The sequence below is a fragment of the Peromyscus maniculatus genome, chromosome 11, assembly GCF_049852395.1.
Source record: "Peromyscus maniculatus bairdii isolate BWxNUB_F1_BW_parent chromosome 11, HU_Pman_BW_mat_3.1, whole genome shotgun sequence".
Taxonomy (NCBI): Eukaryota; Metazoa; Chordata; class Mammalia; order Rodentia; family Cricetidae; genus Peromyscus; species Peromyscus maniculatus.
In genome coordinates, this window is record NC_134862.1 from 86,235,524 (window position 1) to 86,250,601 (window position 15,078).

At 46.4% G+C, this 15,078-nt stretch overlaps 1 protein-coding gene across 5 annotated transcripts; it reads left to right on the forward strand.

Annotated features, from left to right (window-relative positions):
* The first annotated feature begins 6,206 nt into the window (after positions 1–6,206).
* On the forward strand, positions 6,207–14,588 carry Zbtb18 (zinc finger and BTB domain containing 18). Of its 5 annotated transcripts, none has more exons than XM_076548022.1 (3): positions 6,207–6,414; positions 8,545–8,628; positions 10,891–14,588. In XM_076548022.1, exons 2-3 carry the CDS (start codon positions 8,616–8,618, stop codon positions 12,471–12,473), a joined length of 1,596 nt encoding a protein of 531 aa, XP_076404137.1. In that variant the 5' UTR covers positions 6,207–6,414; positions 8,545–8,615; the 3' UTR covers positions 12,474–14,588. The 5 variants fall into 5 exon arrangements, with proteins under 5 accessions (XP_076404137.1, XP_076404139.1, XP_076404140.1 ...); XM_042258683.2 differs by lacking the exon at positions 6,207–6,414 and having other exon boundaries at positions 6,768–8,628; positions 10,891–11,578; positions 11,691–11,833; XM_076548023.1 differs by lacking the exon at positions 6,207–6,414 and adding an exon at positions 6,770–7,166.
* The last annotated feature ends 490 nt before the right edge of the window (positions 14,589–15,078 follow it).

The window sequence follows — 15,078 nt, forward strand, 5'->3', positions numbered from 1 at the left end:
CAGACCCCCATGGCTGCCTTCCCTCTAAAGTGAAGAAAAGACCTCACTGGCTTCTGGGTTCATTGTACCCTGTATTTCGACACAATCCAACAGAAGTGGCCAAACACAATCATGAACATTAGTATTTATGTCTTTAGAATTTTTATTCTTTTTTCAAAACAAAACAAATCACTTGTTTATTACATACTTTGTGGGACTCTAGAAAAATTGATCCCCTTAGTCTCTAAGTTCATACTAAATCTTTCTTGCTAGAACTTACTCATTTGGAAAAGTTATGTAAGTAAGATTATTACAAATAATTCAGTCTAGGGAAGAGAAACAGGCAGATGAAATGAATGCGTCTTTTAGTGATCCAAATTAATGTACCTTCAACATTTCAACATCTGGTTTCAGGAGGCTCTGTGTGATCTTCAAGGATGGTAGCCTTGCCTGTACCAGCTTATTTTGCTTAGGTGGACATTTAATAAATAGTAAGTGACTGAACTCCCATTAAGAGATGGTAGGCAGGCTTTCTGTTTAGCAAGGAAGGGAGCCAGCTTGGGGTGGAGTGAAGGATGTGGATGGGTGGTACAGCACTTGCCTAGCATACACAAGCCCTGGGTTCTATTACCAGTGTAACTGGGAGGGTTGGGGGTGGTGGTGGCCCTGTGTTACTTATGAAGCAGATGATGGACACACAGAAAGCAAGAACAAGGTTGACTATTAAAGCACCACTGTATGCATTTTTAAACTTCCATATGCCATGAGGCATAAAATATTTTACGAAAGAGAGAGAAAAGAAACCGAGAAGAGGGATCGTGGGTTGAAAAACTACTGAAATACATTTGCTTTCTTCCTAAGGTCTCTGAAGTAACCAGTCCTGGTCCCAAGCGAGCCTGAACTATTGGCCTCCTTCAGCTACTACACTATCAGAGCCCACTCTACAGCAGGCAGCCGAGAACTTGCTACACAGGAAAAACCAATCCCGGAGGAAGCATTGCTTCTCTTACCCTTATCCCTCAGCTGTTTTGAATTACCGGTGTAGCTCGCTCTGTTCTCAGCACAGAGGTGATCCCACTGCCCCTGCACCTTGTGCAAGCATCTTCCCTCAAGAGTTTCTAACAGTTTCTGGCTTTGGGACTGACAATCCGAAGGAATTATCTCCAATGCTGGGCAATCATAGTTCAAGTATTTAATGTGTAGGTTCCTAGTCACACAATCTATAGCCTGGGAAATGATTTGGTACATAATGTGCTCTATAGAATTATAAATGTGTGCATATGTATTTAAGTGTTTTAAAGCATTTTTATTGGCTGAATATGGTGTTACAGCCTTTAATCCCAGCCCGTAGGAGGCAGAGGCAGCGGTTCTGTGAGTTCAAGGCCAACCTGGTCTACACAGCAAGTTCCAGACTAGTAAGTGCTACGTAGTGAGACCTTATCTTTTTTTTTTTTTTAAGATTTATTTACTTATTTATTTATTAATGTATACAGTGTTTTGTCTGCCTGTATGACTGCAGGCCAGAAGAGGGAACCAGATCTCATTACAGATGGCTGTGAGCCACCATGTGGTTGCTGGGAATTGAACTCAGGACCTCTGGAAGAGCAGTCAGTGCTCTTAACCTCCGAGCCATCTCTCCAGCCCCGAGACCTTATCTTTAAAGAGAAACATTTTTACTTATTTTGTATGTATTTGAAGCAGGTGCGTGCATGCCATACTATGTATGTGGAGGTTAAAGAAGGACTTTCAGAAGCAGGCGCTCACCTTCCATATTGCTGAGGTAGTCTGCCCTCTTTTGCTGCTATGCAGCCTGCCCCAGGCTAGCCAGCCCTGAAGCTGGATGGTTCCCTAGCCTCTCACTAGAGTTCTGGAGCTACAGACACCTTTCACCCTATCATCTGTAACACGAATCTTAAAAGATCTTATTAATAAAAAAAAAAAAAAAAAAAAAAAAAAAAAAAAAAAACCCGGAAGCTAGGTATTGGGATGAATTCTGAAAAGAGACACAGAACAAGTCGCAGCTAACCTCACCTCAACAACTCCTCATCCGATCCTGTTTCCGTGAATTCTCAGCCTGAAAGCTTCTGAGTCCTCACCCAAATGGATCTCAGCTGAACTGCTGCTAAAAGCCTCAAGATCCTGGTCCTCACGCCTCACATACCTTTCTGCTTCCTGCCATTACTTCCTGGGATTAAAAGTGTGTGTCACCAGGCCTGGCTCTGTTCTCCAGTGTGGCTTTGAACTCAGAGATCCGGATGGATTTCTGCCTCTAGAAAGCTAGGATTAAAGGCTTGTGCTACCACTGCCGAAACCTATGTTTAATATAGTGGCTGTTCTGTTCTCTGACCCCCAGATAAATTTATTGGGGTGTGCAATATATCAACCACAATCACCCATCAGGCTTTTAAAAAAATGTGGGTCCTCAGGCAGACTTATGCAGCCAGTGCTTTTACCTACTGAGTCATCTCACTGGCCCCAAGTGTATTTTGCATTCACACACACACACACACACACACACACACACACACACACACACGAGAGAGAGAGAGAGAGAGAGAGAGAGAGAGAGAGAGAGAGAGAGAGAGAGAGAGAACATTCTTTGTTCATCACTGCGGTGTGAATTCCAGTTTGTTTGCTGTGTCTGTACCCATTCTTCCCTTCAGACCATATAAACCTGCTCTTTCCTAAAAGCCACAGAAGTGGGAGGGGGTGGGAAAGTTCAGTTGGGTGTTGTGGCACCTGCTTGTAATTCCAGCACCTGGGAGGCTGAGAGAGGATTACAAATTTCAAGCAGCTTAGTGACATAGAGTGCTATCTGTCTCAAAAAGAAACAGAAAGCTCAGAGTCTCATTCATGCTATGTATGGAAAGTAGTGAGTTTAACAGAAGTTTGAACAAACTTTTTATTTTAGTGTGCCTTTTCTCTACAGATCTATAGATCAAAGTCAGAGCCAAGCATGGCTGCTGTTTGGGATGCAGTGTGGTTATTTGACTCTAGATGGTCAAGGGCAGCCTAAGCAAACACAGGAAGTGCTTACCTAAAACAAACAATCATGTTAAATTCTAGTCATACTTCTATACCTGTAACAGTTGTTATACATCTCACACCTTGGCTTACTTGATCTTTTATTGTTTACTTCTGTTTTTTTTAGTAAAAATTCCACCTATACACGAAATTGATGTTCATAAACGCAATATTTAAAATTTACTTTCATACCTTTCAACATGGTTATGTTACCGGCAATAAAATCAATGATGGTGTTTCAACGCTCTAACTTGTGATTCACGTCAAAAAAAAAAAAAAAAACAAAAAAAAAACCAGACATTCATTTTATGGAGCTGCTCATCAAATCAAATTTTATTTGATCCGTCAACGTTTATTCTGTTAGATTGTTATTGTTTGACACGTACGTCATAAAAACATAAAACTTGTCCCCTAGCAAGAAATCTCTACTACCATTTTTTTTAAATTTCAGAACTCCCAGAAACGCTTGAGTGAATCATAATTGTGCAGCAAAGCCACTCCTTGAGAGAGAAAGCAATTGCGTGTTTTCTCTGGTAGATCAGTGTTGGTACTGTTTGCCCATTTGTTTTCACCGTGTGAGGTGGGCGCTGGGGGCAGTCTATCAGCTCTAAAACAATGAACTGTCAAGTCTCTCTGCTTCATGGTTAATTTGTTTAGACTACTGCATAGGAGTGGGGCATCCTTCAGAGGAGTTATTTGGGACTCTTGACTTTTTACCTGCCATGGAACCAATGGATGCAGAATACCAACAGTAGCCCTTCTGTATAGGCACCTATGACACCAATCATACTTTGTTTGTATGTTGATGATTTTTCAACCAAAATTGAAAATACCATTCATGCATTAAGTTTGTAAGATAGTTTAAATGAAGCTGGGGGGTGGGGGGAAGAGAGAAAATACAATTATACCAGGGACCTTGGATAAGACTGTCACAGCAATAAGGGGTGACAGACTGGCTTCCTAAAATATCCATTTAGTCTGTATTTCCTGGACATATTTTTTCAGTTCTCAAAATGGATACTAATTATGGCTTAGGAGGAAAACAGCCCCCAAATAAAGCAAGCGACACTTGTGACTTTCGACCCACCAGCGTCTGCAGACCATCTCTGGGACCCTCAGCTCCACTTCCAGGTCCATTCTATAAACCTGTTGTCAGCGCTGTGGTTTCCCTCTGGGGACCATAAAACCGCGTGTAAGCTTTGGTGGATAATCTGAATGTCCCAGTTTTCTTATAAATTTATGATCTGATATCCTAGCATTATCAGTTATTTACATATTCACTTGTTAAAAAATTGGTGAGAAATTACTTTATGAATACAAACGTCTTTTTCCTTTTATCCTCATGAATTCTCCATGAAACATATATATTCCTTTTTATGCTTCTTAGGTGTGTTTCATTCATCAAGAATACCCGTAGCAGGGTGTGGTGGTGCATGCCTTTAATCCCAGCGTCTGGGAGGCAGAGGCAGGCAAATCTCTTTAGTTCGAGGCTTGCCTGGTCTACACAGTGAGTTCCAGGACAGTATAGAGACACGGTCTGGAAAAAACCAATCCAAAAACACTTGTAGACTCATCTAACTTGAAACAGACTGAGATTGGGTCTCTTTTCTTCTGGGAAGCATGGAGTAATAAGTCTGAGTCAGATCTGAACCGTTGTGACCCCCCTGACACCATTCGTGAGAACCTAAGAGGGCTGAGCAAAGAGTAGAAGCCATTACCGTTTCTAACAGAGTATCAAAGTTCTAGAGACTTTGTGTACTCTTGAGTTTCTTCATTAGCAATTCAATATGTCTGATTTGCCCACACAATTACTTTCAACTTCTTTACCGGGTTGACCTGGAAGAAGGCGAAAGCAGATTTTGCTCAGCTAGCAAGGTCTCCTGGCGAGTTGGTTAGCAACAGGACCTGCCAGTTTGGGATCACTTCGCAAAGAGTAAACACACCCCGTGTAGACAGTGTGTTGGCTGCCTCGCTAGGCAGTTTTTCTGTTTTATTGTCTTGAATCATCTTTCCCCCACTTATTACTCAACTTTTTTCTTGCCTTCCACTGTCCTGAGAGCAGAACCTTTCTCTACTTCCTCCTTGCTGCGGCGGCGATCGGCACAGGTTAGCCACAAAGAACAGGTACCGACGGAGGAAGTTTATCTGAAGGGAGGGAAGCGACACACAAAATAACGCCTCTCCCCTCCGTAAAGTAAAGCCGTGGCTCGTTAAGTAACCACTAAGGAGCAAGCTAAAGCGTCTCCGAGTATCAATCTCCCTGGAAAACTCTAAGACTGGTCTCGGGGCAGTGTCTTTGCTTATCACCGTGAGTACAGACGGGACGCGGGGATGGTGAAGAGGAACGCAGCTGCAAACTTGCACGGAGGACGCTGGGAAAAGGCGCCTCTCGCAGCCGCTCCGAGCTGGCGGCCCCCCGTGCACCTGGCGGCAGACACGGCAGGCCGGAGGCGGCGCGTCCCCGCGGACGCGGCCCAAGCGTGCACCGCAGGAGGGCCAGACCCAGCCGCCCCAGGCCGGCCCCGGCCAGCTGCGGCCCCGCGCGCTCGGCCTCCCCGGGACACCTGCCCCGTGTAAAAGTATACTTATGGCGGTCGCGGTGCACGCGGACTCACTCACTCACTCCACACCCCCAGAACGCGCTCGTCTCCAGCCTGGAAACAGGCCCCTCCCCGCGCAGCTGTCGCCGCCGCCTGCGGGCTCCTTTCACTTTCTCACGGCCAAGTCACCCAGAGGGGCGCCGCTGCTGCCACCGCCGCCGCCGCCGCGGCGGGGCCCGCGGGCCCCGCCCCTCCCCGAAGAGGCCACGCCCACCCAACAGTCGCCGCCTGCGATTGGCGCGCGCAGGCGGCAGCTCCGGCCCGCCACTGCCATTGGTCGAGCTGCCCCGTCAGTCCCGCCGCTCCTCCGCCCCCCTCGAAACACCGCTCTCCTACTGGGCAACGCTGCGACCGGGGGCGGGCCAGGGACCGGGGCCCGCCGCTTTCGCTCAATCGCAGAGCGGCCGGCGCGGGGCGGCCCGGCCGGGCGGGGCCACATCTGGGCCGCGCCGCCGCGTGCGTGCGTGTGCGTCGTCCGCCCCCCGCCCGCGCCCCGCCCGCCCCGCCCCCCGGCCCGGCGCCGCGCTCGCCCGCCCGCCCGCCCGCTCCCGCCCGTGCGTCTGGCAGGCTGCGGCCGCCGCTGGGCTGCTGCCATGGGGAGCCGTTGAAAGAGTGGGGCCCTGTGGCTCGGCCGCGCGCCTCAGGCTGCCAGCGCGGGCGGGGGGCGGCGGGGGCGCGCGGGGCCCGGGCCGGGGCCGGCGGGCGGGCGGGCGGGGGCCGGCGGAGGACGCCCACAAGTCCAGCGGCGGCGGCAGAGGAGGAGGAGGAGGAGGAGGACGCGGCGGGGACGCGGCGACTCGGGCCGCTCCGTGTGAGTCCCCGCGCCCGCCCTGCCCCGCTGCCGGCCGCGGGGCTCCCGCCGGGCGGAGTTAGTTAGTGCGGCGGAGGGCGGGCGGTGCGGGCTCGCCTCGCCTCGCCTGGCCGCGCTCCCCGGCCGGTGCAGCTGCGGCGCGGGGCGGACTCGGTGCAGCTGCGGCGGCGCCTCCCGGTGCGGAGGGCGGGCGGGCGGGCGGGCGGGGGAGGGGTCCGGGCCGCCGCAGCTGCAGCGCCCGGGACGGCCGCGGCTCCGGGGCCGGTGCAGCTGCAGGGCCGGGGGAGGGGGAGGGCGCGGCGCCCGGGTTGCGGTTGCCGGGAGGCCCCGGGGGCTGGCGCGCGGCGGCAGCGGGGGAGCGGTCGCCGCGCCGCTTCTTGCGACTTTTCTTTTGTTGTTGCCGCGACCCGGGTCTGTTTTCTCGGCCGTTGTGGAAGGTGTTTTCCTGCTGCACCGGCTCTCTGCCCTGCACCTCCTTCCCGGTGGTTTCACCCTTCCTCTTTCCCCGAGTGCTTTATGCACGGCGAACTGCGCGAAGATTTGCATCCCCCCCCCCCCAGCCTCAAACCTCACACACACCCCGGGGCACCCTGCCCCCACCTCCGAGAAACAAAACCCCAAACCTCACAGAACCTCCGTGGGTCCGCGGTAGCGAGACTTGGACGGGTTGGTCTGTGGAGTGGATGTCTCCGGGCCATTGCGGTGCTTGGGGCTCATTAAACTGTCAGTCACCCCCACCACCACCCCACTGGGTAAACGGGGTGATTAATGTCGGATATATTGGAATGGGGCGAGGGCATCTGCGGAGAAAAGGGTGTGTGTGTGGCAGGGAAGTAATGTATCTGCACAGGGTGCCTCCAGAACGAGTTGAGAATTATGTCATTCACGGCGAAGTTAGAGAAAGTTAGGTTTGTGAGTCGTGAGCGAGGGCAGGACAGAGTTGGGGTTTTGTTCTCTAGCTCCCTGCCTCGGTTTTTCTAAGGCGAGCCTAAGTGGTTGTCGCCCGGGTTGGGACGTGTGCGCCTCCGGCCCCGATTTCTTTTTCTCTCCTCTTCACCCTCCCAAGACTGTGGAGATGTGTCCTGACATTCATAGATGTCGCAGCACCTTGCAGGGAACCGGGCGGCCCAGCCCCGGTTACATTAACATTTCATCAGCCATTAGAAAAGACCCACAAACTCTAGCCAAGAAAGTTCCCAAAGTCTACACTTGGCTTCCCACCTCTCCTGGTGATTACAGCCCCTTCCCCAAAGTGATAGAGACCAAGGGCAAAACAAAGTGACGCCTTTTCTGAGCAGAAAGATGAGATGTGGTCACTCTAAGTGACTGTAGCGGGTTGTGTTGGTTTATTAATTTGCCTTATTGAGCTGAAATACTTTCCAGGATTTCAGAAAGTGCAGTTTCAGTTTGTTGATGCTGAGAATGGAAATTTGCATTCACGGTGGCAGTGTGAATTATTTTCCTGGGAGGTAGTTGCAGATAAGTTGCTAAGTAAGAGTGAAATAATAAGGTGAGCCACGCTGAAGTAATAGTTTTTAATAAGTCTGCCAACATTTTGGAGATGTCTACCATTATCTCCGCAGGGGGAAAAACATGCTGTAATAATGTTGAAATGGGACTGGAGATGTCAAATGGGTTGGTTTAAAAATATCCCTAAGCTGCCTTTGAAACTAGACGTTGGAGTTGAATAAAAGTGAATGTGGGTTTCCTGAATAGCACTGAGCTCGAGTGTGCTGTCATATGTAAGCCAGTCCACCAACTTGAGGCAGAAGTGTTGCGATTCCATAAATACAGTAGGACTCCATATGCTGAGTTTTTCAATTTCTTCTGTTAGAAAGTTTGGGGGGGAAAGGAAGACTTTGAAGTATTTTGTTTATACTAACAGAAGAGAAAAGTTCTCCTAAGAAAGAGCTGGTGGCAGGAGTGTAGAGGAGTAGCATATGGCATTAAAGGAGCGCAGCTGGAGGTAGCATTTCCATCTGAACATGATGTCAGAGCAGCTGACAGCCTGCCATCCCTCAGCCTTTTATTCTAACACACAGACAGGGAGTTAGTGTGTGCGGATCTGTGGTGGGGAAGGTATCTCATTCCTCTCCAACATCATCTCCACTCTGCATCTGTCTCTCTTAGTCTGCTTTTTTTCCACCGATGTAACAGACCTGGAGCCAGCAAGACTCCGAGGGAAGGACTTAATCAAGTTTATGTGTCCTAAAGGTAGGAGTAGCAAGAGATTAGATGGAGCATCTTTCTGTTTGGGTGTTTTATTTAATTTTTTTTTTTTAAAAAATCACATTACTTTTCTAATCCACTTTATGAATAATATGTGAAATTGAGCATGAAGTGATGGTCTTACTGGAGTTGAAAGTCTTGGGCTTGCTTGGTTTAAATTTTTATTTTCTTTTTCCTTTGAGGAAGTAAATAACTTTAATACACAGAAATATTTCAAGTTTTCAGATGGTAAGAAAGGCTTTGGAATATGGCTTTTTGAGATCACTTTGGATTAAGATGCCTTTTGTTGTTCGGTGCTGTTTAGATTCCTTTTGCTTGAGGGGGGCAGAAACAGTCAACTGTCTGGAATCCAGCTTTCAAACTTATATGAGAAGATTATTCTGGTTAAGAAGCTAGGTTGTTGTGTAATTAATTCCACTGTGAAACTTTATTCCTCAAAACATTCGGCAAGCATTACTGAAAGCAGCATACAGCTGTAGTGCTTTTGAAACCGGAGGGTTTTTGTTGTTGGGTTTTTTGTTTTTTGTTTTTTTTAAGAAGTGGGGGGGAAAAGAAAGACAACTTTTGTCCCTAGGAGAATAGTTTGACCAGTTTCCTCATTTCTCTTTCAAATATATATTTAAGAGATCTTTTATTTCAGCATAACAATAATTATTTGCAGGAGTTTCAGTGTTAGCGACTAATTTAGAACTTGTAGATTCGAGCTGCCTGAATTGGCCAGACAGCTGTAATCGCACCCTCTATTCTTAATCTCTTTATCTGGGCAGCAGCTGCCATATGGCCACAGTCAGCTGGATCAGATGTTTATAAGCTTCCTTCTTCGGCCCTCCCTGTCCTCTCAGCCTCCTAATTTGATCACGGCTACCTTGTGAGCTGCCCTCCAATCTTTATTTTTAGCCCTCTCCAGGATTAGGATTGATGTTAGCTGTGGGGCACTTAAAGTGATTGTATTGTAAATCTTGGTTTATTCTGTCGGTGTGTCTTTCAGGAGGTATCTGAGTTTAGGATGAAAGTTTGACTGTCTCAGCAGCGTGTGGACGAGGATGGAAGCTGGCTCTGAATGTTAACTCCATAGCCACCATCCTCAGATGCACTTGCTGGGGTGGATGGCTGGGAGCCCTGCTTCTGCTCCCAGGTTGGGGAAGTGGGCTCTCTTTATCTGTAGCCACTGCAGTTGAATGTTGACCCATTCTTTGCCTTCCCTCCCTCACCTCCTCCCTTGCCGGAAAACAAGGCAAAGATGCATAATTGAAAGAACAGAACTGCTGGGAAAACAAGATCTATCAAGTTATTATTGAAACAAAGTATTTTCTGTTGGTGAGGGAAGGCAGAGCCAGGGAAAAAAAGTGTTTTGTTTTTCTAGAAAGGCTTTTTAAAAATACTAAATATTGAACCTATAAAGTTTTTGCACCTCATTTTATAGTGGTAAAAGTTTGATTCATTTTAATATGGAGTTTGTTTTGCCCTGTAGCAGATCAAAGTTTAGATGAGAATATTCAGAGTTAACAGCCTCTCTGGGTGCTAATAATATTGTTCTACAAAGAAACAGCCCCCCCCATTCATTTTAAAATGTTTGGATTTGTTCATAGTAAAGATGATCTTTTCCATCTGTCGGGGTGCAGTTCTGTCTGATCTCCGGCGTGTGCACTACCTGCAAATCTTACGGCACCAACATCTGTTCTTACACACAGGGCTTTTGTTGTTGTAACACTCTGACTTTAAAAGTAAGTTGTTTGCTGATTTCTGGACTAATTATGCAATTTCATTTTTTTCTCCTCAATTCGGCCAAATGTGTCTGTTCAGTTTGCTCTCTAAGTAGTCAGGTATGAGAAGTGATCAAATCAGAAGAATGGTTAGGCAAGTTTCCTTGACTCCTTCAGAATTTGTGTGGAACTTTGCTTTGTTATTGTGAGTTCTTGAAGTTAAAGCTGTCTTGTAGGTTTTGTGGAACGTCATCTGCTGAGTAGTTGGTTAAATTTCTTCTGGAAGAGGTTTGGATTCTTGTCCTCAGCAATAAGCTGTAGCTAAAGGAAGTCTTTAAAAACTTGACCAGGAGTTCGGAGAAGGGTGAGGGAGTCCTTGGCAAGTGCATTTAGGTCGCATGTGTGACTTGGGAGTCCTGTGGGGTGTGAGCCTGATTTAAAATTCATAGACATGGAACTCTCCACTAAGGCGGATTTGTTTTAAAGTGGGGAATAGAGGCTAAACTCCTAACCAGGCTCTAATGAGAACCTCCTCTTTCCCCAGGTTATGAAGACAGCATGGAGTTTCCAGACCACAGCAGACATTTGCTGCAGTGTCTGAGCGAGCAGAGACACCAGGGCTTTCTTTGTGACTGCACTGTTCTGGTGGGAGATGCCCAGTTCCGGGCGCACCGAGCTGTGCTGGCTTCGTGCAGCATGTATTTCCACCTCTTTTACAAGGACCAGCTGGACAAAAGAGACATTGTTCATCTGAACAGCGACATTGTGACAGCCCCCGCTTTCGCTCTCCTGCTTGAATTCATGTATGAAGGGAAACTCCAGTTCAAAGACTTGCCCATTGAGGACGTGCTAGCAGCTGCCAGTTATCTCCACATGTATGACATTGTCAAAGTCTGCAAAAAGAAGCTGAAAGAGAAAGCCACCACAGAAGCAGACAGCACCAAAAAAGAAGAAGACGCTTCAAGTTGTTCGGACAAAGTCGAGAGCCTCTCGGACGGCAGCAGCCACATGGCAGGTGACCTGCCCAGTGATGAAGATGAAGGCGAAGATGAGAAATTGAACATTCTGCCCAGCAAAAGGGACTTGGCAGCTGAGCCTGGGAACATGTGGATGCGATTGCCCTCAGACTCAGCAGGCATCCCCCAGGCTGGCGGAGAGGCCGAGCCACACGCCACAGCAGCTGGAAAAACAGTAGCCAGCCCCTGCAGCTCAACAGAGTCTTTGTCCCAGAGGTCTGTCACCTCCGTGAGGGATTCGGCAGATGTTGACTGTGTGCTGGACCTGTCTGTCAAGTCCAGCCTTTCAGGAGTTGAAAATCTGAACAGCTCTTATTTCTCTTCACAGGACGTGCTGAGAAGCAACCTGGTGCAGGTGAAGGTGGAGAAAGAGGCGTCCTGTGATGAGAGTGATGTTGGCACTAATGACTATGACATGGAACATAGCACTGTGAAAGAGAGTGTGAGCACTAACAACAGGGTACAGTATGAGCCGGCCCACCTGGCTCCTCTGAGGGAGGACTCGGTCTTGAGGGAGCTGGATCGGGAGGACAAAGCCAGCGACGATGAGATGATGACCCCAGAGAGCGAGCGGGTCCAGGTGGAAGGGGGCATGGAGAGCAGTCTGCTTCCCTATGTCTCCAATATCCTGAGCCCCGCAGGCCAGATCTTCATGTGCCCCTTGTGCAACAAAGTCTTCCCCAGCCCCCACATCCTGCAGATCCACCTGAGCACGCACTTCCGCGAGCAGGATGGCATCCGCAGCAAGCCTGCCGCCGATGTCAATGTGCCCACGTGCTCCCTGTGTGGGAAGACTTTCTCCTGCATGTACACCCTCAAGCGCCACGAGAGGACTCACTCGGGGGAGAAGCCCTACACGTGCACCCAGTGCGGCAAGAGTTTCCAGTACTCGCACAACCTGAGCCGCCACGCCGTGGTGCACACTCGAGAGAAGCCCCACGCCTGCAAGTGGTGTGAGCGCAGGTTCACGCAGTCGGGAGACCTGTACAGACACATCCGCAAGTTCCACTGTGAGTTGGTGAACTCCTTGTCGGTCAAAAGCGAAGCGCTGAGCTTGCCCACTGTCAGAGACTGGACCTTAGAAGATAGCTCTCAAGAACTTTGGAAATAATTTTATATATATATATAAATAATATATATATATATACATATACATATATATACATAGATCTCTATATAGTTGTGGTACGGTCTAAAAGCAGTCTTGTTTCCTGGAACTGAAAAGTTGGGATCTTAACTTGTTTTTGCACTTTAGAATAATAGCATGAGAATCTCACTAATTTAGCATTCTGATAAAAGAAACTTTAGAGCAAGTCAGAAGTAGAGAGGTGTCTTTCCTTTGAGGGGTAGGCCAAGTTAGCCAATAAATCCTTATCAACAAATGGTTCTGTCACAAAATGCTTTCATATGGCTTAATTTTGTAAACACTGCATTGTCTTGAGCGCTTTTCCTGTGCCCCACATTGTTTTGTTTTGTTTGGTTTTCAAAGTAGAAATTCCCTCCAGTTTTATTAGCCTCTTTATATGTCTCAAATTGCATGAATATTTTCTGGCTGTTGGAAACCTGAATGCTTTTAGACCCAAATGGAAAATTTCTGAAATGCTGGATTATCTATTTTTAAACAAGCAGTTGACTTAAAACTTTCTGTGGCAACTTCTGGTTTTCTGACAGTTCCCAGTGAGAGAAATTCTGACAGTACACTGGGTCACTGGGACTGTCTCTGTGAAGGTTTGCTTGAGATGAAAAAGGATATTGCAGCTTCAGCAGTGTTGAACTGTGTGTTTAAAATGTGAATTACTGTTCTTGTATACTGTAATTGATTACACGGGCTGGGGGGGTGTCAAAGAACTTGACAGGTTGTGTTGATGCTCTTAGTTGAGTCTTGAAAAGTAAATATTAACGCTACAGAAATGCATGAGTTTCAATATATTTTTTGTCTTTGTTTGCATTGTATAACTTTAACGAGTGAGTTTAAAATTATTTAATTTCCTTAGAAAAAAAATAGCACCATTTGGGAAAAAAACTGGTGTTACGAAGAACGTAAATGCACTGTTTTTATTTTTATTTTATATAATTTAAATTGACTTTTCCCACTGTCTTTAAGTTGAAACTGTTAAGCTGAATAAAAACTTAAGCTGCAAATTGATAACTTCGCTACATTACAAGGAACATATAAATGTTTACAAACGGCTTAAAGATTTGCATGTGCAGTGTGCATTTATAACACACTTGTAATTGCACAGAACCCATGCCAGCTCAGAGTTTAGGTGTACACATGTACCCAGCTGAGCGTTTTTAGAATAACTACTGCACAAATTGACAATAGGTCATAGGTCATTCTCTCTCTCTCTCTCCTTTTTTGCTTCCCTTTTCTTTTTCTCCCTATTTCCTTTCCTTCCCCCTACCCCCTAACTCATGAAAAGATTCTATGGACTGAAAAAGCCCCAGGCTGAAAGGACTGAACTGCCTTGATTGACGTGGGGAAGGGGGTTAGTAGACTATGTGTATCGGCAGCACAGGCTGCAGCCCAACGTGTGGTTTTAATGACCAGCACGCAAGGGAGAAGCATTTTGCACAGTGTTTGTTTTCCTGTCTTGCACTTACAAATAAGGTCTATGGGAGTAGCATGGAAAATGTTTGTTCTTTTCCCTTTTTCTTTTTTAATTGCTTTTGTTTAAAATTTGATCGCCTTAACTACTGTAAACATAGCCTATTTTTGTGCTTAAGATACTGAATGGAAAACTCCATTGTGTGTTGCTGGACTGTTTTGGAAATATTTGGTCAAATGTATGTTAATTTGGCTGTAATGGCATTTAAAGCAAACAAACAAACAAAAAAAGCTGTGAAAATGGCCTTGGAGCATTATCTTTAGTTACTTGAAGAGTTTCTAGGTTGTTGTTTTTTTTGTTGTTGTTGTTATTTTTTTAATACAGTTTATGTTAAAATAATCTTTATTAATTTAGAGAAGACAATCAATGTCTGTGAGAGAACGGACTTTTTTTGGATTTTTTTTTTTGTGGTCATTGTGAGTGATTGCTTTTTCTTTTTCTTAGTTTCACATTCTTCCTTTGTTCTAAATCTTAGACTGACATCTAGCTTTGACAATCATAGTATGTTTTATTTCCTGAGGGGGAATAACTTATAATGCTGTTTAGTTTTGTACTATTGGTGTGTTGGTGAATTTTTAAACTGTGTGCTAACTGCAATAAATTATATGAACTGAGAATTCCCTGTGTGGTTTTTGTATTATGATTGCATAACAGATTTTGAAGTTTGTATAGTGCGTGGCATCTTCATTTTAATATCAGTTTCGTTCAGGTTATGAAGTTATTAGAATGCTTTAGGGTCACCCAAATGGAAATGTTCATGTTCTCATCATTTAAGGAGACACTAAATACACATTTAAAAATATGGCCCATTTCTACAGTGTAGATAAAGACTGTTAAGGTAATTCCCTAGATAATTGTGAATACAAAGAACTTCAAGTGGCGAGGTAGGTTTTTCATAAGACACGCAGCTATTAACCCATATACAATGCAAGTCACTTTCCATGCATGGTTTTATCCTAAGTTGATTGGTCAAATCCATTCTCCCATGTTCTGGCTTAAGTGGAAAATTGAAGGAGACCGGATGTCTTAATTTGGAACACTGCTTGGCTAATGAGTGGAAGTCTAGGCAATCGAATTAGCAGGCATTCGGTTGTTAAGATTAGCTGT